The sequence below is a fragment of the Calonectris borealis genome, chromosome 3 (assembly GCF_964195595.1).
Source record: "Calonectris borealis chromosome 3, bCalBor7.hap1.2, whole genome shotgun sequence".
Classification (NCBI taxonomy): Eukaryota; Metazoa; Chordata; class Aves; order Procellariiformes; family Procellariidae; genus Calonectris; species Calonectris borealis.
In genome coordinates, this window is record NC_134314.1 from 128443495 (window position 1) to 128468896 (window position 25402).

Here is a 25402-nt window from a genome sequence, read left to right on the forward strand (position 1 = left end):
CATTAAATTAAGGGAGGATTTATAACTACTTAAATGATTGCTATAAGATTTGGTGGTTAACAGAAAAATAAAAGGAAAGCTGGTGTGGTAAGGACACGGTTATTGTCCCCTCTAGATTTTTTTTCATACAAGAAAGAGTAATGCGAGCTTGGCAATAAACTCAGATTCTTATTAAATGGTACCTGAGTAGTTTGTTTCCCTAAATTTTAAGCTGAAGTAGTAAGGTGAGTAAGGGTGACTTGCAGTCATTTAATGAGCTGTTTCGTATCTTATATCAAAAAAATGTCATGTGTACCCTCATGAATGTCTCGCTATTTCCTATATGTTGCTGTAAAAGCTGTAAAGTGTTAGTCAGAAGCATTAGACAATGGATCACGTATTCTTATTTGGGGAATGAGTTAGACTATATGTGGTTTTGGAAAGCCACTACGTATCTGATGGCTGGTAATGTTTGCCAGCTTGCCTTAGATTTTAATGCTCAAAGTTTTGAATTCACCAGGTGGCTGTTTTCAACAGTAATAATCTGAGAGCTATTTATCCGTAAATACAAAAATATTAGTCAATACCTGCAATACAATCCAACCTTGCTGTTTAATTTCCTTGAATGCTTATAAATACTTCTTCAGTCAATGTGAATTGCCAAAAGTCAGTATTTTATCTTAGTATCTTACATGGTGCTTGAAAATGTCACTGTTATTTTCCATTTTGAAAAACAGAAGAATGAGCCTTATCCTGCTACAAGTTAAACATATATATAGTAGTAATCCAAGTCACTGTCTTAGGCTTCCTGCCAACTTTTAGTAAATCCTCTTGAGAAGCAGTCCTTCTTGTCATGGTCTCTGTGATGATCGTCTTTTGGTGAAGTGGGTGGGAGAAGCTTGGGGAGAGCCGAAGCGAGAGAGCAGTCAAGGAGCGTGCGAGACTCAGATGTGCTTGCTGGGGTGCTGCCTGTCCGGAGATGCTTTCCCCACAACCCGGCGTGACGTAGAGGGGAGAGAGATTGCTGGAAAGGGTGTCGTCACCAGCTTGGCTGGTCCTCCTACCAGCCAGAGATCGGTTTAGCAGGCAAAGACATCGCCCACCTCTCCTCTGCCCAGAGGAGCAGGGTGAAGCGTTCATGGTCAGTGCTGCTTTCCACTTCTCCTCACCATGAACACATGCATGGTGAAGGAGTAGAGAAATGATGTTTTCTTAATGTATGCAAGAAATAAGGAATTTGGTAGTGATATGCCCAAGAAAGCTATGTCTCTGAGCATAGGAATTACTGGGTCTGTGGCTTATTCGTTATGTTTTGGATGATTTTTTTTTTTAAGTTAAATGGGCAGTGGTATGACAACTTGCATGCAGAATTGCAAGAAAATCTTACTTTCTGAGTGAATATCTACTCTTAGGGTACTAAATGGGGAGTATTGTTGTTGGCCTCTTAAGTTTAGAAATTGTTTTCCTATATATCTTGCGAAGGAATATAAGGAACAAAACAGTTCATTAGGAAAAGGATGTAGCTGTAAGAATGCGTGCTTACATCAGAATAACAGATGAGTCATGACTGAAATGCCACATTTATAGAAAAGGAGAATTTACTTTTTTTGATTAGGCAGTTCCTTTCTCCTCCTTTCACGATTTAATGGCAAAGTTTCCTTTTTGTTTAGATTTTAATGACCTCATTCCTTCATATGAAATCCTTGTAAATGAAAGCCTTGTTTTCTCCTAGAGTTGTATTTAACAGAACGCATTCATAGAGAGGAATAATTGCACTTAGCTTGCAAATTCAAGGCCAGTACTTTGTAGGAAACAAATATCATGTAAAAGAGTTTCCATGCATTAATTGTTTCCGTAGTACAAGCAACCAAACAAAGCCTTACTACTGAGAAGGTATTATTTAAAAAAAAAAAAAAAAAAAAAAAAAACCACAACAAACCACCCCACCCCACCCCAAAAAACCCAAACCAAACCAAAAAAAAACCAAAACAAAACCAAAAACCGTTGTCCAAGGCTAAAGTCATTCTTTCTTCTGTAGTTGTGTGATATTATTGGGTCTTCTTGTTGCAATCAGCTTTGTTGTCTTGATTAATGAATGGGTTTCTTGAGAGGTGAAACTTCAATGACAAGACGTGTTGTTAATAATTCTTGCCCTTTATCCTCTTAATTCTGGATGGAATCATCTGTCTTTTCTTGACCAAATCAGTTACAATAAAGAGCAAACAGATGAAGCTTAAGTGTGTTTTGCAAGTGTCAGATTCAGAAAACATAGAATTTTTTTTTTCGTATTAAAGAAACTCATTTCAAATTTTAGACCTAAGTTAAGACTTGGGGAAGTGATGCATGTTTGGGTTTCCATTCTGTTTTAAAATTAATTGGAAATATGATGTTTTCTGAATTGGTCTGCTTGTCACATAAATTTTAAGAACTGGATTTGCAATTTGCATACAGAAATCATTGCTGGTACTTTTGCAACAGTACCTGCTTGTTTTGATGATACAGAAGCTATTTAGATAGCTAAAACACATACCATCTTTTCTTCCTTTTTTTTTAAAAAAAAAACAACAAATGAACCTGAGCCACACTGCAAACTTTCATAAATTAAGTGAAAATGGAAATCTCCCTATTGTACTTGCAAGGGTGGAATCACAATTTAGTATAGAATATTTAATGAAGTCAATAAAATTGTTTGGTATTGCATTTATTTCATTCTCTAATACTACATTGGCATGAAGACAACAATTTTCAGCTTTCTGATGTTGTGTAATAACTCTGTTTGTTCCTCTTTTCAGATATTGTGGATGGAAGTGACCTGAAGCAATTTTTTGAGAACAATTATTCTCAAATTTATTTTATATTCTATGAAAACTTCGTAACACTGGAAAATAGCTTGAAACAAAAAGGTAAGTTTTAGAGTTTTGCCAGCAGTTGAGTCAGTTTTCCCTAACTGTTCTCAAAAGCATTCTATTAGAGCTTATCTAATGATTATATAGTCCACAATTATCTATATTTGCATTAATAGTTTCATGCATTATTAATTAGTATTAATATTGTAATTTTATGGTATCAGAAGAGACGAGCATGGAAAATTGCTCTCTGAAATGTCATAAGTAACTGAAAAGAACTCTAAATGCTTTCTTATGGCTGAGTGTCATTTCAGCACAAAAGTCAGGTCTTGCATTTATGTGCATTTATATTCGTATCCTCTCATCTTGTTTTGAAGTCTTGAAGGCATTCATCCTACAATATGTCTGTTCAACTGAAACATTGTCAGAGATCTACAGAAAAAAATTCAGTGTTGAAGATATGTCGGTAGGAATAACTGTTTGCTTGGAGGTGAGCACAACGGCAATGCTTTGCAGATCTGGGACTCTACATGTCCCTCATTCATAATCAAGAGAGAGAGCCACTGAAGTTTGGAAACATCTTGCTCTTTTGATATTAGATAAAGGTGAAGAAAAATAAAGCGAGTGCAACATCTTTGACTTCAGTTGAATAACAACAGTGTAATTTCGCCGTCTGTCTCACACTGTATATTTATGGCAAACAATATTGTTTTCTGTCTTGCAGGGAATAAATCACAAAGGGAGGAGCTGGACTCCATTCTCTTTCTTTTTGAAGTAAGTTTTCCATACCATGAAACTAATTTTTATTTTAAATCTCATTGTCATTATATGCTTAGTTACACCTTTACAATGAGAGGTGAAACCAGGTATCAATCAAAATGACGGTATGTGTCCATGACTATACAAAGTGAAAGGCAGAAAAGAACTAGGGTGAGCATTAAGTTTTCAGGTACAACAACAATAAAAAAATTTATTATGCAATGGGAATGTTGGTTGAATGAATATCCAGAGTTAAGAGATTTTATCAAAATGACTTGACAATCATACAGTAATATAGCTGTCCTGAGGAACTGAGGATCAACTTTTTGAAAATCTTCTGTTGTTTTTCAGTAGAATTTGGGAGCGAGTGGTCAATAGTTGTATAGCCTCTGTTAGGCTAAAGCTGTCAAAATAGTCTTTTTTCTTATTTCTTTTTTTTTTAAATTAAATGTGTTCTTGCTTCTGTATTTTATGGGCGGCTTGTTCAAAACAAAAGTACTTTTTCCCTATGCTTTGTCAGTATGAAGTTCAGTGTTTATTTTGAATGTGTCACAGCAGGAGTTTGGACTCTACTCCTTTCAGATGGAGGCATCTATTATGATTGCAGTATTTGGTCTTGCAGCACAAGGAAAATAAAAGGATAAGAGTTGTCAACTACTGCATATCAGTTTGATCTGAGTGTGTGAAATGTTAATTTGTTTATCTCTCTCTCTTTTTTTTTTTTTTTTTTTTTAAATTCAGTGCAGCATCTTTTACTTCCAGAAGCGTATCCTTCCCAGCACTGGCGGTCATAGCATTTGCACTGTCTAGGGAGGAAATATTAGCTAGTTAACTTTTGCATAATCAAATTAGGATGTCTTTAATTTAAAGAAAAATAGACTGTGACAGATCAGTTTCCAAGGGACCTCTTTAATTAGAGTTATTATCTAAATATATTTGGATGTGAGAAAATATCACTGGACCAGATGAAAGCCTAACATATAAAAAAGTTTTTATAATGCACAGCAGAAGTCTTAGCATAAGCTCTATCTGCCTCTGAAGTCAGACATCAGTGGTGCCTTTAGTTGTTTTTTTTTTAACAATTCACTGGGTAAATAATTTGCCTGATGTCTTTCTTAAGGGTAAATACACACATCTTCTGTTGATTTCTCTTTGTAATCCGACTACTAACTTTTCACTTGAATATTGCATCACAGAAATGCTATCTTTGTTTATATTGTGGGTTATTTTTTGGTAGGAAAAAAACCAACTTTTAATGGGGCTCTAGAAGTTGAAATTAAAATGTTCTCAACTCTTATCCCTCTTTCTAAAAATGGAAAAAAACCCCAACCCAAACAAAAACCTCAGAAGTATATGGCTTCATCTTTTTGCATTAATATATAGTTTGTAGTTAGCATAATATTTATATTGACAATAAGAATGATGCTGTTTAACCTAACATGCTTGTAATATGAAAAATGGCCATGAAAATGATGACATGAAATCCTGGATTTTTGTGGCCTCATCTTCTGACTTTTATGATGTAGCAAGTTCATCTCCCTTTTCTTCTTCTTCCTCCCTTCGCTCCTTTAACTACAAGATTGCATTTCCAGACTGAAACCTGAAAATCAAATTGTGTTTTCTGCTACTTATGATATTAATAAAAGAGTCTGCTTTAGGATTTTGCATGAGGCCGTATCAAAGAACGTGAGCTCATATGTCTGCTAGGACCGTATTTGGGGCAGGAGAAATTCTTCTTCCTCCTCTCTCCTTACCCCCAGTGGAGAAGGTGTCAACCACATTTACTGAGCAAGGCTGTGCAATTTAATTGGAGCTCATTAATACACTTACTCTGTGGTCTTGAATAAGTAATTAAATTTCTGTGGCTATGTCATTGAATGGAAAATAGCTAATGCTTACTCACCTGCTTAAAGTGAATAAATATGTATTCCTGTGTCTTGAAAATGGGTGGCTAAAACCCGCCTGTTTAATACCGCTTAAAAACATCAGAACATACCGTATGAAGAAGAAAAAAATACATAGTTACATATGAACAAAGTGTTGCTTTGGGTCCCGGTCGAGCAGACTTATATTATAGCCTTTGAGGAAGAAGAAATCATTTAAGATATTTGTCTGGAATTTGGAGCGATCCGCTTCATGCTGTTTATCTCCTGGAAGTAAGTTTGCAATCCATTTGTAACTCTAACACTTGATAACTTAATGCATTGTAGGAAAACAGCTTTTTAGAAGGCCTTTTAACGCACAGAACAAGAATATATCAGTCTGAACACAGGACAAGAAAAAATGTAAATGCCAAGTAATTAAACATTTATATTGTAAGCCATAGGAATCAAAACTAATTGATTGTTAAGCTTGCCATATTTAATCTGATGTCAGTGTGAGCCAGAGGTTTCCTAGCGTTTTCTTCTAATTAGCTAAATAGGTGATTACTTAGGATTAACAAATCCTGAATCCACGTGCTGAGGGTTAACAGTTTAAAAATCAATAAAAATATTTATGAAAGGCATTGACTTCTGCCTTTTCTGGTGTAGTTTGGTGGGTGTTTTGCTGTTCTTGAGTGACACCTAGTGTGTATATTAAGCAAAAGTTACAAATGCCTTTTCCACAAATGCCTTTTCCACAAATGCCTTTTCCACAAATGCCTTTTCCACAAATGCGCTGAAAACTAAGTTGACTCAGTTATAATTTATTGAAGTCTTAATTTTACACATCAGCTACATAGCTTGGCCACTCAACAATAACATCAAACAACATATTAATCAGAGAAGAAATACTAATCAAAAGGGAGTAATATGAAAGCTTAACAGTTCATTTTGTAAAGTGCTTATTTACAATTAATATTACAAAGTTCTTAGACCTGATTTTATATTCTCTAAGGTGCTTTGGCCTTGTCTTTTTCCAAATAGATATTCATTAAATGATTATCTGTACTGTTTTTCCCTGTTTCAGCTAAAAGGCCAAAATGATGTGAAAAACAAATGTGCTTTTTCTCTAGTAAGGCTTAGTTATCTTCAGATTTGTAGTATTTTCAGAACATATTAATATTGTTTCTTATATCACTGTTCTCTATGATTTGGGGGCATTGTTTGTTATAGCTGTCAGTTGAGCACTGTGTATCACAGAACTCACAAAAGGTGCACTACATTTATGTACGTTTTCTAGGTCCCGTAAAAGTATTATGCCATCATTTGATTGTGAAAGCTTGGATTTTTTTAATAATAAAGTATTTTTTTCATGTAGCATCAGATACTGATTCCTCTGACACTGCATTTCATCGCATCTGTGGTGAAATAAGAGCAGACTGATGGTTTTGATATAATACATAGATCAGTTTCTTTTCATTCCCTATAATTATGCCTTATTAGTTAAGAACAGCCACATCTCTTATGCTGATGCAGTCATAAAATTCATTACACTGATTTAACACTTTCACTGTATGAAATATTTTATTCTTAGAATTCTTCTGATGTATTAAAGCTTCCCAAAGTCACTTACAGTAGCCACTGTTGTAGCTAGAAGTTTTTCAGATGCTGTCAGTGTAGTTCAGGTTTCACTGCAGTTTTGTAGACAGCTGAGAAGATGGGTTAGGTACTCTCACCTCCCGCAGATGATACGCATGCTGAAAGCTTCTCGGTATGGATGTTTTTACTTGTTTATTTTTTTACCAGTGCACATTAATATAATGTAAAGTGCCCTTGTGTTTTACAGGTCCTTATTTATAAAAGCATACTGTGTTTTTCATATAGTTTGTACAAAGAGGTTTGTTTATGCTGTACTCTCTTAATCTCTGTAAGTCCGTGCTTTGTATGGAACATCTTGTTTCTTGAACTTGGTGAAAATGTGAGCAGTGTGAGTCCCTGGTCTGGACACAGTAAGCACAATTATTTTTAAAAATCCACAGAATTATAACTCTAGAAAGGTATCTAATGTAACGCATACTAGCCTTGCTGAGATTATGCTTCTAGACCCTTTTATCTGTCAAGCCTAGCCTTCCCCCGTATGCCTCTTGCCCTGCTGAAATGAGGGCAGGCTAGCTGTGGTTATAAACAGGAATCGACAGAGCCGTCTGTTTTGACCTTCGTTAGAAGTTCAGCAGCAAAATTTTAATGTATCATTCCTAGGCCTGAGTTGGAGTATCCTGAGTATGTACACAGCAGGTGGATTTAAATATTAAGTGGCTATAAAATAGAATATAAATGTGCTAATAGCCTCTGCAGTATTTGTATTATGCACACTCAAACTCATGGTGTGCTTTGGCTTTTGTGTAACACTAAGTTTTTTCCCAGAGATGATAATCAATAAACTGTTAGAACTTGCCCAACTGTACTTTGAGCTCTTTATTTTGTAGCAGTAGCTACTGGATTTAATACAGTATTGTTGTCCTTAGAAGCACATCTAAATATAAACTACGAATGGCCACACACTCAGAAGATTAAGATGTGGTATAAATCCATGGAAACATGGATTGGTCTGCTATCAGAATGTGAATGTAGTGATTACAGCAGCAGCTGTATAGCCTAAATTTATTGCTGCAGATGTGCACAAGTTACTTGTTCTGCAAATGCTAATGGTAATTCAGTATAGGTTTATAATTGGCTATAGTCTGTTAGCAACTCTTTTCAAAAGTAGATTACAGACCATAGGCAGTAAATACACTGCATCTGTCAGAGGAACACCTGCTGTGGCGGTGGATGACCAGATAGCTCTATGCACTGACGCAGCTTAGGAATATAAGCTGCTTTTTTAGTGCTGCCTAGTAATGCACATAAATATAATTTTTAAAATGTGTAACTTTGGTTCATTCTGGACTAAGATTGCTGTGGATATTTTAAATATCAAATTCTTCCAGCACATTGTAGGTCTACTTTATATAGACTACTATGTGAATTAGCAATATTGGTTAAGCAGCTTAAAACAAATCTCAAAGCCAGTGGTGATTTTTAGCAGGTCATTTTCAATTTCATAAAAACCCGCATCAGTGAAACTTTCAGCAGTTTTTAATTCATTACTCTTTTAGAAGACTTCAGTGCTGTGTTGCTATTTTTATGAATGTGGAAAAGGACGTTTTTTTGTATCTCTAGCATTTTCTTAGGGTGGTTTGCTTATCTTAGGATGTTGCTCCTAATTACTTGCTATGTTTTGAATAAAACTGAGTAAAATTGAATTCTGCAGAAATAAATTGTGTATTGAAACTGGCCAATGTGAAAAGTACTTGTAAAATTCTTTACAAGGGATAATCAAGCCAAGTTATTGTTGAGTTCTTATTGCCACAGGTCCTGGTTTCTCATTTCTTGGGGTTATCCCCTTTATTTAACTTTCTTTTTACTATTTGCATTTTCCTCATGTCTGTACAGCTCAGTGGCTTAATTTTCCCATCTGCAGGTTATCTTACACTTGAAATCAAATTACCATTAAGAGTCCCAGCTTTAAATTCGGGTTCTAGGTCCTGTTACAGCTTTTCAGTTGGTTCCCTGCGCCCTCTGTGATTACTGGTTCCACTGTTTAACCTCAAGTCTGTCACACAGACTTGGTTGACTGATTCTCAAGCTCAATAGAGTGAAAAGGGCTTATTTGTTTATAACAATAAAATTGCTTGTAGCCCTTCTTTCCTACACATAGAAAATTACTTTTTGAACCCTCTACAGTTTGTTCTGCCGTAATTCTGATCGGTTCATCTACTATTGCTCTTAAAATAACATTGATGTTATTCTTACAGCATTCTGTTGTAAATTCTAACTATATGTTGCATATGTTCAACTTCAGAGATCTTGCTGTTTAATGTTATGCCTAGGGCAAGAATAAGTATCTTGCGTGCTTTGGGCAGACATTTTCCCTCAACGAATAACTGTAAATAATTTATTGGTGCAATAAATAGAGTATCCCTTTATTTAGATTGAACTGCTGCAGGCATACTAACTTCATTGGGCTCTTGGCTTCACCTAAATCGGTGAATAACAGCTGGAAAATTTCTAAATTACTGCAGATTTTAGTAGTTCAACACTCTGAAACTCTTGTGGAGATACCATCAAACAGTACTTGAACATAGAGGCATAGAAGAGCTGTTCTACATTTGACTTGGCTTAAAGTAGATCCACCTGCCATTGACTAATAGAAACTTCTTATCATGCACAGGTTGTATAGAAAAAGCTATTTTTTTCTCAGAATTCGTTCTCCTGGAATGAACTTATTCTGAACTTGTCATTGACATTTGTTTTTGTTGTTGTTTAGTAAGAGACTCTGCATAGCATGTTACAGAACAGCTTCTTGTAGCTCAAAGGCAGAACAATGCTTATCATCTCACTTTTGTGTAAGTTAAGCTGGAAAACATTCAGGCTGTAGGGATCTTCAGTGTAAGATTTGATAACAGCCTTAGCTTTCTCTATATTTACAACAGGGTAGTGCAGCACACAGTAACAGGCACACAGCTACCAATCGTGATATGATTCAACAAAGTTGGCGAAAAATAAAAGACTTTTTAAAAGAAATTGCAGTATTGGTTAAGTCAGAGTGAATCTGTTGAAATACAAACCTTGGTATTTTTTATTTTACTTTGATAAAATAGAGAGATCTATCTTTCAAAAAGCAGCATCCTGTGTAAACTAAGATTTAAACGTAACATTATTCCTAGTCATGCAGGAAGTCCAGAAGAAAAAGAACTATGGATAATCAGTTAAAAGAACTGACAGATACCCTGATGTGTTGATCAGTAGTAATACCTAATTTCTATTTCAAGTGTGCTATAATGGATTACCATATAGATGCAGCAAAGCACTAAGCATTAAATAGATCTATGTGTTTTCTGAAAAAGGAATATTATTTCACACTGTGGGGTTTCTTAAAATATTTCTTATTAGTGTACTGTGAAACTAGAAACAAGATGTCAATAGCCAGTTTGGATTCACAGCGGTATTGCTAAAAGTCTAGGCTGGAGTGGAAGAAACTATAATTTGTTTTATAGGAATAAAAACACCAGGGGTTGGGAGAGTGTAGTAAATATTCTTGGAAATGCTAAATTGAAAGGATTGGAGCTTGTTCATGACTTATGCAATCTTATGTCACACTGTAACACCATCTTAATCTGGGGACTCTAGTGCACATGTGCGAAAATTGCTAGTTGAAAGGCATTCTAGCTGTAACTTCGAATTAACTTCTAACATTTGGAAGTTTTTACTTAATAGTGTAGACTTTTAACCATGATAACTTATTTTTGCATTGCAGGAGCAAATGTGGACTCTGAATTTAGTTTATTTATATTCATTATAATCTGCTAGCATCACAGCTACCCACTGAAGATATGAAAGCTTTGCAGCAATCTAATTTGCTTTTTTTAAAATGACTTCTGTTTACTGTTTGGTAGTACTATGCAGGTGATTAATCACATCTTTGCATTTTTTCAAAGTGCATGCATATATTTTTTTTTTCCTGGTTTTGAGATGCTGAAAAGGAGAATGGCATGAGAAATTACTTAAGTGTCTCAATTTCTGCTATATGAAAAGATTTTGGGATATGGAAGCTTTCCTCAAACAGGAACTTCTGTCCTCTTGCTATTTATTTCAACCCTTAAATTGTTTTGATTCAGTCACCTGACAAGGGTGTTTGATTCTGTGTTTTTTAGAGAAAAAAAACTGTAAGAGAGTTCTTTTCTTCCCCAATGCTCCCAGCTTCATGCAATTTAAAGTTTAAGCTTGCTTTTCCTGGTGGTTGTAGTACTCTGCAACAGCATTTGTCTTCCAGGCTTTCTCTGGGCATAACCTAAAGTTCACTTACACTTGGATGCGAGAGTTGTTACTAAGTTCTTTCTCAAAATGGGTCTTTATTATGCAGCTTTGCCACCTTATCAGCTTATGCAGCTTACACCTTATCATAGTTCACTTTCTGGAAGTGAACTTTGTGTTCGAGTTCAGGTGAAATTGTGTAGCATATAAGATACTGCCTTTACTGCGTGCCATCGTGCCTCTGGCCTTTCCCAAATAACGGTGATTGTGCTTTGCGTCTTGCAGAGAGGGCGCAGTAAAACCCAGCTTCCTTCAATGCGCTATTGTGTTTTGAAACAACCAGCGAGTGGTGGTTATTTATTTTGATCCTGAATCAGTTGGGATGTGTAAACTGTAAAATTACTCCAAGAACACTGCTGAAGCTCTTGGGAAATATGTATTGTTTCTTTCGGCAACTAAGGAAAATTTATTTGTCCATCATCAGATTACTTTCACAAACTTTCATTCATAACACGAGTATGCCATGCCTGGTGTTTAAGTATACATCAGACATTAGTGAAGTAGACATATATTTTTCTAAATATAATTTTTGTTTTATAATAAAGAATGAAATATACTAACATATGCATTTTCACTAGTAGTATTACCAGATTTTGACAAATTTCTAGTAAAACATACTGATACAGAAGTGGTACTTGATTTTGGGGAAGTTTAATACAATTAGTTCTCAAATGTTAGTGTTTTGAAACAAATGAGAGAGAATTTACATCCAAAGACAAGCTGAAGGTATCTTAGTAGTGTGGCCTGTAAAAGGAAATCGGTTTTGCTCTAACGATCTACGCTACTTCTAATGAGTTAAACAACGGAAACAAAATATATGTGTTTTTGTCTGGTTTTCCGTAATAAACATGAAGATGTTTGAGGGTTCCTCCCTGCAGTCTATTCCGATACTTGAATCCAGACTATTTTTTGTTGCCAGTTTGTCTTAGGGTTTTGCTTAATGGAGCCTTTCCTCGTGCGCTTTGGGCGTGCGGTGTGTGATCGGTCTAACGTGTGCCTGGATACAGACCGAACTCTGCATGCAGAGTGCCACCACTCTTGCAGTGACTTGAACTATTCATGATTTAGGTTAGAAGCTCCTTTCTGCCCTCTGCCAAGTAAGGTAAAGATTAATGTCAGAAATAGTCATGACGAGTGGTGGGCTGCTAGTATTTTAATATTTAGATGGATAATGATAATTCTTTGTCTGTGGATCCTGCAATCTGATTGGCAGAAACGTGGTCCTTAACTAACAGGTAAAGCCCAAATGTGAATCATGGCCTCATTTTTAGCCAGTCAGATCCTTCATCCCAAGCGCATTCCTCCTGCCCATGGATGGGGAGCTAGACCTCTGGCCACCAGCCTCCTGCTCCTTCAATCCCTGCTGCCACGGTGTCCTGGGGAGGGAGCTCTGCGAGTGACGCTGAAACAAAATACGAGAACATAGAAGGGATGCGCCCGATTTATATTTTTATTCTAGGTAAACTTTTAGAAATGCCAAATACTATTTGGGGAGCATGTGCTATGGTAAAGATGTGAAGGAAGACCAGTCTGTTTGTGTGACCTGAGGTCTAGTTCCCTAAGTCTATGAACTTGTCGTGACTTCCATTTTCTGCCATGGAGAAAGGAATGTTCCATTTTCAGAAAGACTCTATTTTGAGTGCTGTATATAATTTCTGAAGCACTTTGTTGTCAAAAATAAAAAAAGTCTGTTTTATTCCATCTTCTGAGCATACTGTTTTTAACAGCAATAATGATTCATGTGTTGGCCGTCTCTGAAGGATTGCCTAAAATGCCAATTCTTGCTTTCTTGGCTGTGACGCTTTATTTCCTCTTGTGAGCTTTTATGTGCAAAAGACCAACAAATGGGTCACCGTTGCTTAAATGACTTGTCATTCATTTTGCATCCTGCATGTAGTATTTCTGAAAACTTAATGGCGCTTTGTTGTGCAGAAGTTTGTTCCAGTGATTTTGTTTGATAATTACAAGGAACTCTGACTGTTAGTAATTTATAACATTGTTTAATTTAATTTTAGTTCCAAAAGTAGATGTTGAGAATAGTTTCCCATTTAAATATATCTTCTTAATTTCGTATTTCAATGGCTGAAAAGTTGTAAGATGCAGACATACTTTTCTGAGAAATCTATGTGAAACCATGTTTGTTCTCTCACTTTTTTTGAGAGGCTGAGCGGCAATGAGTTGGCTGACCTGTGCTACTAATACACCTACTTGCCGAGCCCTAGTCTATACTGCTAATAGTTTAAAAAAGAGGAAAAAAAAAAAGGAAAGAAGAAAAGGGTGTCTTGGAGCCTATTAACTTAAAGTCCTTTTAAAAGCCATATCTACCCAAGTAAGACCCCCAAATAGTTTTGATTTATCCAGGTTATTTAATAGGGTTACCACTAACTAAACTGACAAAGGACAAGATTTGGTAGCCCCAACTTTGCAACTAAGATTATAAGACTCCATTCAGGAAAGCGTTTAAGCATATGCTTAAGTTGCTTTGCTTTGTTGGTGCCCCACTTTGGGGGAGTGGGTTTGACCACAGACTCTTCCTTTGTTTGATCTGCCTCTGTTGGATCAGTCCAAAACTAGAGGCAGACCACTACATATTATTCCATGTAAGTGCTTTATTAACTGCATGTGCTGTGAATTAAATTAGTCTAGCTTTGTGTAATTTGGCTCGATTTCACTCACCAACTGAAAACACAGGTAAATCATCTCACAGTAAAAATAACTGCACCGCTGTTCATCTCTGCCTTAGCTGGGAGATCAGACTCCATTAGCTGATGAAAAGACAGACCTAAGCCACAGAAGCTCAAAATCTGGACTGTATCAATCTAACACTAGTCATTACCAGACACTTCAGAAAAATGTAACCTGAAGTGAGCTACTTAGAAATCTGTCACCTCTTCATTAGAAATCAGTTTATATTCTGGAATACTAGGGCTTTGCAAGACAGTGGGAAAGGGAAAGCGTTTCATGACAGTGTCATGGTATTTATTCAGGACCATTCCAAGTACCTTTCTCCATAACAAGAGAGTAGAGTAATGGGCAGGAGTCCTTACTATGATAGGTATTTGCTTTCTATTGTGTTCTCTATGTATACATTACCATTTCATTTATGTCTTGTGTATTAGTTTCTCTGTATCCTCTGAATTAGCCAGTTCATTACAGAAAATTTGACTATTTAGTTTTGTTTCCTGCAGAAAATATTGCAGCTACTACCTGAGAGGATTTTTTATCGATGGCATTTTCGCAGTATAGGTAAGAAGGAATGGTTTAAAAACATTCTAGTACAAATAAAATCAATGTTTTCTTTAGTCACTTCCCTGGTTCTTCAAGTCCTGTTAACCACAGAATCCCTTAGTATTGCCCATACAGAAATAGTACTCGCATACGAGACTTGCAGCTGAAAATTTGCAAAGCATATGGAAAATCTCTTCACCTGCTATAACAGCTCTGTGTGTTCCTTGTTTTGTGTGGTTTTGGTTGCCTGCTTCATTTTTATTTTGCACGAATGCTTTTTAAATTTTTATATTCTTGGATTTACCTGGGTCCTCTTCCCTTTCTTCTTTTTCATGTGCTAGAAGTTATCAAGATGATGAGGATTATAAACCAACACACCTTTTTCTAATTAGGTTTCCCTTTGTATTCACAGACTAACACCAAAAATTAAGATTGAGGAGGGTTGTGGAATCTGTATGTGACTCTCTTGCAAATATGCATTATGATAGTCTTTTGCAAGTGATCATATACGAGATGCCCCTACAAATGCGTACATATTGCTCTTTGCCTAACGATAGATACTGTGTTGAACTCGACCCTTGCCTCCTCCTGGAAATTTATTCTGTAAAACTTACGTCGTGAATAGGTGGCTGTTTGGCAGTTGAGCACAGGCTGTGCTAAACTAAATGCAAACCATTGGACTGCTGCAGTGAACAGGAGCTTAATTTCTTCTCTATTCCTGTATTCTCTGTGCAGTTCAGTTCATTAATACTTGTGAAACACTCAGTTGTCACACTATTTGTGGGAATTAAATGAGGGATTTTTGGTTTAGAGCTTTGGTAGTGAAGGAAAGAGATTAAGGACAAAAATACAAACTTTTTAGTAGCTCTTTTTGATCACTTTTTCTTTTAATGAGTGGTCCACAATTTTACTGACCTTTTTAAATGGAATTATGAATACACGGTATTTCTGCAAGTTTAGCCCCTGATTCTCATACAATGGAGGATTTGCCAAGCATCACGTTAGAATACAACATTGGCCATGATAGACACAAGATACCTATGGATGGCATTCACTTGGTCAAACAGAGAGACTGTCTGTTCTTTCCCCACTCTCTTACGGTATTTACTGTACGTATTCTGGCTTCTGGAGCAAGGGAAGGAATAGGAGGAGTCCAGCAGAGAGAAGTCTTGGAGTTAGTAAAGCTCTGCTTTTTTTTTTTTCTTAGTCTCCTGTCCATTCTGTATGCTTTGTGGGGCAGGTGTTCTGCAGAAAAAGGCTTCGTAAGCACGGAACTGAAGATTGTATTGCAACACATGCATAAAAAAGAACAAAATAAAGTGGCCAACTTAGTTAAGGCACGCACTTGGAGTGCTTGGCTTAAAGCACTTAATGTTCTTCCCCTATAGTTGTTTTCTCTTAAGCATAAAGATAATAGATATCTAACAGGCTTGGTTTAGTCACTCACGAACTTTGGAAATCTAAATAAGAAAAGCAGGATTAATTTTTCTGAGCAACTATCATGTTTTTTAGAAGTTTTCATACAGTTCGTATAGGACTTTCAACTAGAATTTAAAATTAGACTAGATTAATGCTATGGGGGAAGAAAAAAGTTTTATTGTCTTTAGTTTGAAGATAGTTAACTTTTTAATGATTTAAATATTCCCTGTGGCCTACAGTGCTTATATAGGGAATGTTTTGACCTTGTGATCATGTACTGGAGCCAGAAAGCAAAATTTATTCCTCTCCTCATTTGACCGGATTGAATAAAGCTAGAGTCAAATGGGTGCAAAAATACTGAAAGGTGAAATACATTTACTTTGATAGTCAAAGCACCTGGAAATTCAATGAAGTAGTTTAACTTGATAATTTCCTCTGAATTAAACATCTTTGATTCATCATTACTTTGAAAATTCTGCTTCTGAATGCTACCAAAGTGGTCGCAATGTTTTGTTTTGCTGTTTGTTAAAGTAAATTTCATGCTGCTTTGGCGGGGGGTTATATTTCTTCTTAGTACTACTTTGCTGTTGTTGTTTAGTTTGATTTCCAGCACTATTTAATCAGCTATCGTGGTTTTTACCAGAACAATGAATTTGCTGTTGCAGAAGAAATAATGAGTGGAAGTTAAAGGTCAAGGAAAGGGCCATTGTCACATTTCCAGTTAGCACTGACAAAAATAAAAGGAGACATCTGCTTGACCACTTTTCTACCATTTCATTTGAATTAGTCCGGAACAAATTGGTTTTAGTCAGTTGTTTTATAGCTAATATATTCTTTTTACTTTCCTTGAATAGTCATATTTGGATAATTTTTAACTGTGTCCAATGAGCAAGCTACAAAATTTGGCAGTGCAATTATTTACAGCTGTACCTTGTGATTTGCTTTTTGCTTAATGTTCACATGCATTAATATGTATTTGCTATATATATTAATAATTTCATTTAAAACTCTGAAGTGGTGAGATCTTGAGGGAAGGATCACATTTAAGGAATGTACATAATTCACAAATGCAGGAGAAATAACAGCTGAGTGCTATATCATGTTATTTTTTGCAGAATTGGATTAAAAACATTTTTTAACTGAAGGATTTGATGTAATCTCTTTCTGGTTTTTAGGTCAAACATTTGAAGTTAAGGGCAGCTAGCCTGGTATTTCTAAAAGCAGAATCAAAATATTTTGCAACTTTAATAATTGAGTTTTATAGACATGAATGTAGTATAGATTGCTAGCATCTTTTTCTTATCATTATTGTCAATATTAGTGTACTTGAATGCATTAATCCTACAAGTTGGACTTCTTGATTTTTCCAAATCTAGTAAGTCAAAATTTCCCCTAGATATCTTATTTTTAATGAAAATAATTTTAGAAATTGTCATCTGACTAAAACCAAAGTACCTCACTGTAAAGATACATTATATTTAATCTTATAACACTGATGATGATGATTGTAATTAGATTCACTTTGGTTTTTTTCACCCCATAGTTCTCTTTTTCTTAAACATCAGTGCAGTAGCCACATAATAAATGGCATTAAACTAGCCTTTTCTGTAGTATTTTTTAAAAAAACATTCTGGTGGAAAGTGATCATCTTAGTATCTGATACGTGCCTATTTAATTTTTCTAATCCAGGGTCTGTTCTGAAGAAACTTTTGCACACTGGAAATTCTCTCAAGGTATTTCTCTTTGATGATGTATTCATATTTCTTTTCACTTTAATTCTTGTGAAGCATGTTACTTTACAATTTTCCAATGTCAGTGTTTTTCAGATTGTTAGGCTTTGTAATTTTACTTATTCCACTTTTAATCATAAATTTTATTATTGTAATCCTCGATTATTTTAATATTTATCATCTTCAGTCATTTTGCTGTTCTAATGACCTTTGTAAAGTTACCTGGAGAAGGTATCAATATATTTTGCTTAATACTTTATTTTTTCATATCTCTCTAACATTGATTATTCTGTAATTAAACATATTGGCTTCTTGTTTGCCAAAGAGTTTTAAATCCATTTTTCTTTTCTAAATATATTGCTAAAATCAAAATTATATCTTGTTAATGAAAAAAAAAGTAAATAAACTTAGTAAACTTACTGAATACTCTACCTTGGGTGGTTTTGTTGCATCTTATTTTTCACGAGGATCTTCTGATCCCAGTGATGTTGAGGACAATAGCTTGCTCTGACCTCTGTGGGGCCAAGATTTCAGACTTAGTAGGGCACAAAGTCTTGGCAGCTCCTCGGTTGTGCGTTACGCTTGCTGTTGTACTTCCAGAGCCCCTTTTAAGATTGAGTCTTGAGACTAGCCCAGATGCATTTGGCCCCAGGAACTGCAGGAGTGGAACTAGAACTTTTTGGCCTCTGATTGAAGTTGGAGTGGTAATGCTGTCTCTTTGGGGTGCCACCACCTTGGGTACACCTTGCTCCCACCCTTCTCTGCTCATGAGTAAATTAATAATGTGATTACTTTTGGTATGACAGAAAGACTCACTAGCCCATAGCTGGGATAAAAGTACTTGTCCTGCATTTTCTTAATTATTTAACTATGTTACTGTACTTGCAAATTAGTGTTTTAATATTTTTTTCTACAAAATCATCCCCTTGTAGATAAGATGTGAAGGAATCCGACTGTTTCTTCTCTGGCTTCAAGCGCTTCAGACTAACTGTGCAGAAGAGCAGATATTAATATTTGCATGCCTTGTGCCTGGCTTTCCACCCATTATGTCCTCACGAGGTCCCTGTACGCTAGATAACCTCATTAGTCCTCCTAATTCGCCAGATGGTGAGTAAATGAACAGAATTTCCATTCGGGGAAGGGGAATTTCCCCCTTCCACTAAGGTTGTGGAGCTGCAGAGTTTCTTGTGGGGAGGATGTCACATGGATGATACTATTCAATACATTCAGAGATGTATTGAATTTGTCAGGCTATTTTATTTGTTGCAGCTGTATAGCCTTCTGATCTTGTCATTCTGAGTTCAGAATGGTTGGGTTTTGTTATTTTTTGTTTTGTTTTTATTTTAATTGAGATGCAGTTCTATGAATATGTTACTGAAAAATAAATAGGTGTGTAGATTTACTGCTTATTGGTTAATCTGCAGTGATTGCTTCTGTTAAACCTCCCAAACTGCAGTAAATCAGAGGTTGGTGCCATCCTCGACTATATGCGGTAGGACTTTGACTTTGTACAACTTAGTAGTGCATTAATGATTATTTTCAAATTAATCTTTTTATAGAAAATATCTTTTATTTAACTATTTTCAGGTTTTCTATGTTTAAAACATTTTCTTTTTATTGTAGCTAAGATTTTTCCAGAAGAAATAACCCCACTTTTGCCAGCTGTCTCTGGAGAGAAAATTGCTGAAGACCAAACCTGCTATTTTCTTCAGCTACTGTTGAAATATATGGTAATTCAGGTGCGGAGGATATATGTTTTAATTATTCATATTTGGAGGAATGTACTTGTGGTAGAAAATTAAGTCTACAGTGTATCTATACAGAGCTGATTTTGCCCCTCTGCAGGAAGAAGCTGTCTTCTGCACTTTCTTATCCTTGTTTTTAAAAGGAGAATCATCCTAAAGGTATTTCCTTGTGCCATTTTTGGTGAAAATAAGAAGTTTTTCATATTTGTGATAAGAATGAATGAATGTTATCCAAACTTGCAGGATAACTGACTTTTTTTATGTGCTTGTGTTCGCATTTAGAAAATTGATACGGGGTAAAGATGCAATTTGTTCTCTTTGGACACATAGATAGCTGAGAAGACATGTAAAGGAGCACTGGAGAAAGAGATAAAAAAGGAGGGATGGCTTCTGAGATTTTTTTTTAAAAGGATGCAAATAACATGTAAATCAAAAATTTTAATTAGAAATAGAACAGATTAATCTGAACAGGGAAGAAATTAAGATAATGTATATATTTAAAAAGTACAAGTTAAACAACACTTTAAATAAAATGGAAACTGTATAGACAACGAACATTAAAGAACTCAGTATTAAAAAAAAAAGATAAAAGATAATGAAATGCTTTGAGATACATTTTTTTAATACCACAAGGCAAGACCAAAATGATATTTGGAAGGGGTTTTGTCATCTTGAATAAATGCTTTATTTTGAAAAGTGGCTGTACGAAATTATCGACTTCCTACATGGCACTCTTTGTTTTACATATCAGTCTCACAACACTTCAGTTAAAAAAATATTTTCACTGTTCTTTTTATACTCTTATTACATGTTTGGGATCTAAAAAACTGACTACACTATAAATCCAATTGCATTGTCGTTCATCAACATTCATTTATTTGTGTTGCTTGGTAGGGGGGAGCACAGTTGGGCAGTAACCTTCTTGCTACAGACAAGAGGTGAGATTGAAATAATCTGATGAAGTGCAGAATGATCGCTGAGAGCCAGAATGTAGAGCAAATCTACATCTTCAAGAAAATTTATGTCTGGGACTGGGTAGAATTTAATATTAGTCAGTTTATTTACATAACAAATAAAATGATAGAGAAACTCGGTAGTCTTGTTTCCAAGCTCTATGTGTGTGTATTGCGAAAGTAGGACATTGCAAGTTCCACAGTTTTTAGAGATTTGGAAAAAGATCTAGTACAGATTAAGGTAAGAAAATGCGTTTAAAAGTCAGTTTTTCTTTAACTTAATAAATTATCATCTTGGATATAGATTCAGTGAACTTGTCATCTGCTATATACAGTTGGACAGGTTTTTCCAAGAGCTTTTACGACAAAAAAAAAATTTAAGAATCCTGTAGTCTTTTGAAGTTGCTTAAAAAAAAGGAAAGGTAAAAAAAGAGGTGGGCTTGAATTTAAAGCGTATGTCAAAAGATAAACACTTCTAGTGCTCACTTGAGTTTCACAAAAAGAGAAGTGATGTAAGAGACTAAAACCCAGATAGGTTTAAGTCATCAGTGGAAAAAGTGTAGAGATGTCTACTTTTACCTTTCTATTTGAAATTGTATTGCATTTTCTTATACAAATAAAGAAAACACCCACATAGATTACGTGCAACTTATTCCAAATTGAAGGTGTTTTAACACGAAAAGAGCAACTCTTTATCAAAATTTGGCACAGTCTTCCAAAGAATTGTAGTTCAAAACTGTTGGTAAAGAGCAACTTGAAAGTACATGTATGACTCTTTGATGTTGATCTATGCAAGAACAGAAGAGTACCTTTAAAAACAAACTTAGATGTCAGCCTCTTCCTTGTCAATGGAAATTACTTGTGCCTTGAGTCAAATTTTGCAAAGGAGTATTGCATATGTGTGTGCAACCATATTAAACATGGGCATTGAGTATGTTTCTGATGACAAACATATTTGTGATAAAAGTGTAGCCCAGAATAACAAGTAAGAAGCAAATTTGTTAAAAACATTAATATGACATTTTCTGTGCTTCACTGCATTAGAACAGCACAAATATGCTGGCTTCTAACGAGCTTGCTTTCTTTGATGTGCTAAAGCCTTCATGGTAATATCTTATACTCTTACTGCAGTTTGTAATGCTTTTTGGGACAGTGCTGTTTTTTATACCTCTTGTTAAAGTGTAATTGTTTATCTTTTGTATTCAATGTGGAATGATTGTCAGTGTAACACATTAACTTAAAGCTTTTTGTTTGTTTCTCTTCAACTCTGCTAAGGCTGCAAGCTTAGAGTGGAAGAATAAGGAGAACCAAGACACTGGTTTTAAGTTTCTCTTTACCTTGTTTAGAAAATACTATCTTCCTCACTTGTTTCCATCTTTTACAAAGCTAACCAACCTCTACAAACCTGTTCTTGGTAAGTAGTGAATTTTGTCTTTTAAGTAGAAAAAGAAATAATGGTGACTGTTCTCGGAAGCGTCTCTGTTACCTGCTGGCGTATCACTGCAGTTGTGTTGAATGAGGATTTTTTCCTCCCTTGTCTCATGTTTTGATTTTTTCCTAGCACAACTTTTGATTTTCTGAGAAGCTGCTGCTGCTGATGGCTGCATAAGGGTTGGCCTGATTCTCCTTTCCTAAGGACACTTCCACTGGCATAGCATTTATATCAAGTGAGCGAGGACTCTGTAACTGTGATATGTAATGAAGACAGAACATGCTCCCTGACGGGTCTTTTAAAGAACCGGCAAGCTGCCCAAGTGTGAGGGAGTAGCTAACTTAGTTACTCTTATTTTACTTCTTGTTTCCTTGAAGAGAAAATGAGTATGAAGGGCCAAAGGAAAGGAAATGGAGATGTACATCTACAGAAACTGCCACATTTTTCCCAATTTTCTACTGAATTATGTGTTAGAGTCCATAAGAATGGTGGTGTTAATACTCACCTGATGTACTGCAGCTTCGTCTTCATCATCCTTGCCCTCCCTCCTCTGACTTTTAACTCCTGTCCTTTGCAGTTTCATATTTAGTGTCTAAAATTACCTCAGTGCCACATCAGCTGTGGTGTTCACAGCTAGAACCCAGGCCTTCCCTGTTTTTCAGCTGTGTACAAGTGATTTTTCCCTAAATCTGAGCATCTGAATTAATTGTGATCCAACCTTTTTCCCTTTGGCAATATTCTACTTCTTCCCATGTGGTTTTTTTTATTTCAGCTTGTGCAGTGCTCTTTGCACCTAAGTTAACTTCTCTTTCTGATGCGCTGTGCTGATTTTGGCTGGGATAGAGTTAATTTTCTTCATAGTAGCTAGCATGGGACTATATTTTGGATTTGTGCTGAAAACGGTCTTGATAACACAGGGATGTTTTCGTTCCTGCTGAGCAGTGCTGACACAGAGTCAAGGCCTTTTCTGCTCCTCACCCCACCGGCGAGCAGGCTGGGGGTGCACCAGAAGCTGGGAGGGGACACAGCCGGGACAGCTGACCCCAACTGACCAAAGGGATATTCTATACCATATGATGTCATGCTCAACGTATAAAGCTGGGGGAAGAAGAAGGAAGGGGGGGATGTTTGGAGTGATGGAGTTTGTCTTCCCAAGTAACCCTTACGCATGATGGAGCCTTGCTTTCCTGGAGGTGGCTGAGCACCTGCCTGCCGAGGGGAAGTGGTGAATGAATTCCTTGGTTTGCTTTGCTTACGTGCGCAGCTTTTGCTTTACGTGTTAAACTGTCTTTATCTCAACCCATGAGTTTTCTCATTTTTACTCTTCTGATTCTCTCTCCCAACCCACCGGGGGGAGTGAACGAGCAGCTGTGTGGTGCTTGGTTGTTGGCTGGGGTTAAACCACGAGATGCGCTAAGTATCCTTTTCCTTCTTAATCTTTGCACTATTGAGTGTTCCAGAGCCATCTTCTCTTTCTAACTGTACTTTATTAATAAAACTCTGTGAAACTTTTATAAAATTAACTTACATTGTAGTAGGAGCAGTTCTTTGTTTCAGATTTTGCACTGCTTTTTGCAGCCCTTCTCTTTTGCTTTCCTTTGTTTTGTGTGATACAAATTACAACCTTCAGAAAGATCTGTGCTTTTATGTTCTTGCTTTTTTTAGGAGTAATAAAATTATGATAAGAGTATAAGCATTAATATAATAAAAGCAGTCAGACATTGCATCTGTTATTTCATGTGGAGAAAATGTTGTTGGTGACATGTTCAATACATTTAACCAGAGTCTGGAAGCAATTGCAGTTTTTTAAGATGAGATTTTCTTTATATCTTCTCTTTTTATCTCACCAGATATTCCTGATATAAGACCAAGACCAGCATACATTACTGCAACACGAAACAATGAAAATGTCTATAGCACAAAAATCCCATATATGGCAGCTCGAGTTGTTTTTATTAAGTGGCTTGTTACCTTCTTTCTTGAAAAGAAATATTTAACTGCTGTTCAGAATACAAAAAATGGAGGAGAAATGCTCCCTAAAATTATTCAGGTGTGCTTTAAAGTTTACCTCTCTTTTCTTATGCACATGCTACCCTTGCAAATGATCACAATGCCCTGACAACTGAAGCAAGAAAGAAATGCTAGCCCTAAGTGAATAAATGATGTATCATTTGGTTTTTTTTCCTTTGATGAAGGAGGGAATCTCCAAGGGAAACACTTTCGTAATTTACTAGAAATTTTTTTTCTCATAACTGTTTGCCTTACCAGCTTCATCAGTATTATGTTTAGACTTTTGGAATTTAATCTGTAAACTGGCAAACTTATTTGTGCCATGGACCATTTCCCAGCAACATCAAAGGCCGCTTTGTTTTCCTCTTGATTATAGCAGCTGTTTACAATGAGATATTAGAAAAAATATTTCCAGTTTCTGGTTGAGACTTCTGTAGGATTAGGGACTTTACAGTGAATTTTATAGAAATAGATGCTTTTTCTTTTAAGAGACTCTCCAGCTTCCTGTTAAAAATTTAGGATCAATGTCAACTTATATTCTTCTCTTGAATCGTAGATCAGTGTCAAATCTAGATTCAGCGGAAAAGCATACATTAACTATTATGGTAGAACTGTATATTTTCATGTTGATTGTTTTTGGAGTTCTTCACTGTAGAAGTTTGAAGCCAGCTAAGTGTAGCTTGCCCTCTGAAAGTGCTTTTTTTTTAATTGATCTTTTCTTTTGCATTGGAAATTCCACCTTTTGTGTAACCTGCTGTGCCATTCCAACAGACATAGCCTGGAAAAAGAATTTTTTTCTTTTCACTGAATTTTATAGACAGCTGACACCAAATAAATATTTAGGTTGCATAAAGGTATTGCTGCTATCAAAATGGAAACTGGTCAAAAGTTATCACTTAGCTGAAGCTGTGTGCCAGCTTTTGGCACATGTTGACTACTTAGTGGTTTTGAAGTTCACTTACAGTGCCTGTGCCTCGCTAGTGTGCCTGAATCTTACCAAAAAAGTTAATTGTGAAAAGCAGTAGAGATGTTATTGCTGCTCTGTAACTGCTCACTTGGTCGAACAGAGGGTAGCCTTACTCATGTAAACATAAAGCAGAACTGCATTTGGGTGATGCTTTGAGGTAGTGTAACTTGGGGTTCTTTTTCTGGTAACTCAAAAGCAGTTTTTTAGTCCTCTGTCTTCTCCTGACTGGATCATTTTAGCCGGACACAGTTCGGGATGTTGCAAAATACATGCAATGCCAGAACAAGACCTGACAAAGAGTTGTCAGGAATAATAATGTGCAAGAGTATGAGCCATGTATAGTGGTATGATAATCTTTTTCCGAAAACAAAGGGACTTGGGGATTCTTCTCCACTGTGTCTGTGCGTTCCACTCCCACCACTGCACCCCTCCCTCTTTTTTATCTTATGGAGAGGATAAGTCAAGTCAGTCAGCTGTTCTGGGCTGGGGGGGAGGCATATGAAGTGTACATTATGGAGAGTGTAAGACCAAATTCCTTTTTGGATCAAGTAGTAGACTG

The 25402-nt window shown here is 36.0% G+C and overlaps 1 protein-coding gene across 9 annotated transcripts in view; it reads left to right on the top strand.

The window, feature by feature from the left end:
* The window catches only part of RALGAPA2 (Ral GTPase activating protein catalytic subunit alpha 2), a 135695-nt gene that overhangs the window by 4976 nt on the left and 105317 nt on the right, over window positions 1–25402 (top strand). For 5 of the 9 annotated variants that reach the window (XR_012673287.1, XR_012673288.1, XM_075147889.1 and 2 more), the window contains exons 2-10: window positions 2772–2882; window positions 3550–3599; window positions 6534–6578; window positions 14548–14605; window positions 17696–17739; window positions 18669–18843; window positions 19360–19475; window positions 21710–21848; window positions 23717–23916. Coding sequence is in view for 6 of the 9 variants with exons in the window: in XM_075147889.1 (XP_075003990.1) it covers window positions 2772–2882; window positions 3550–3599; window positions 6534–6578; window positions 14548–14605; window positions 17696–17739; window positions 18669–18843; window positions 19360–19475; window positions 21710–21848; window positions 23717–23916 (938 nt within the window). In the remaining 3 variants the exon portion in view is untranslated. Of the gene's footprint in view, window positions 1–2771; window positions 2883–3549; window positions 3600–6533; window positions 6579–14547; window positions 14606–17695; window positions 17740–18668; window positions 18844–19359; window positions 19476–21709; window positions 21849–23716; window positions 23917–25402 lie in introns of those variants that run through there. The other 4 variants (XM_075147890.1, XM_075147892.1, XM_075147894.1 and 1 more) reach the window with 3 other exon arrangements.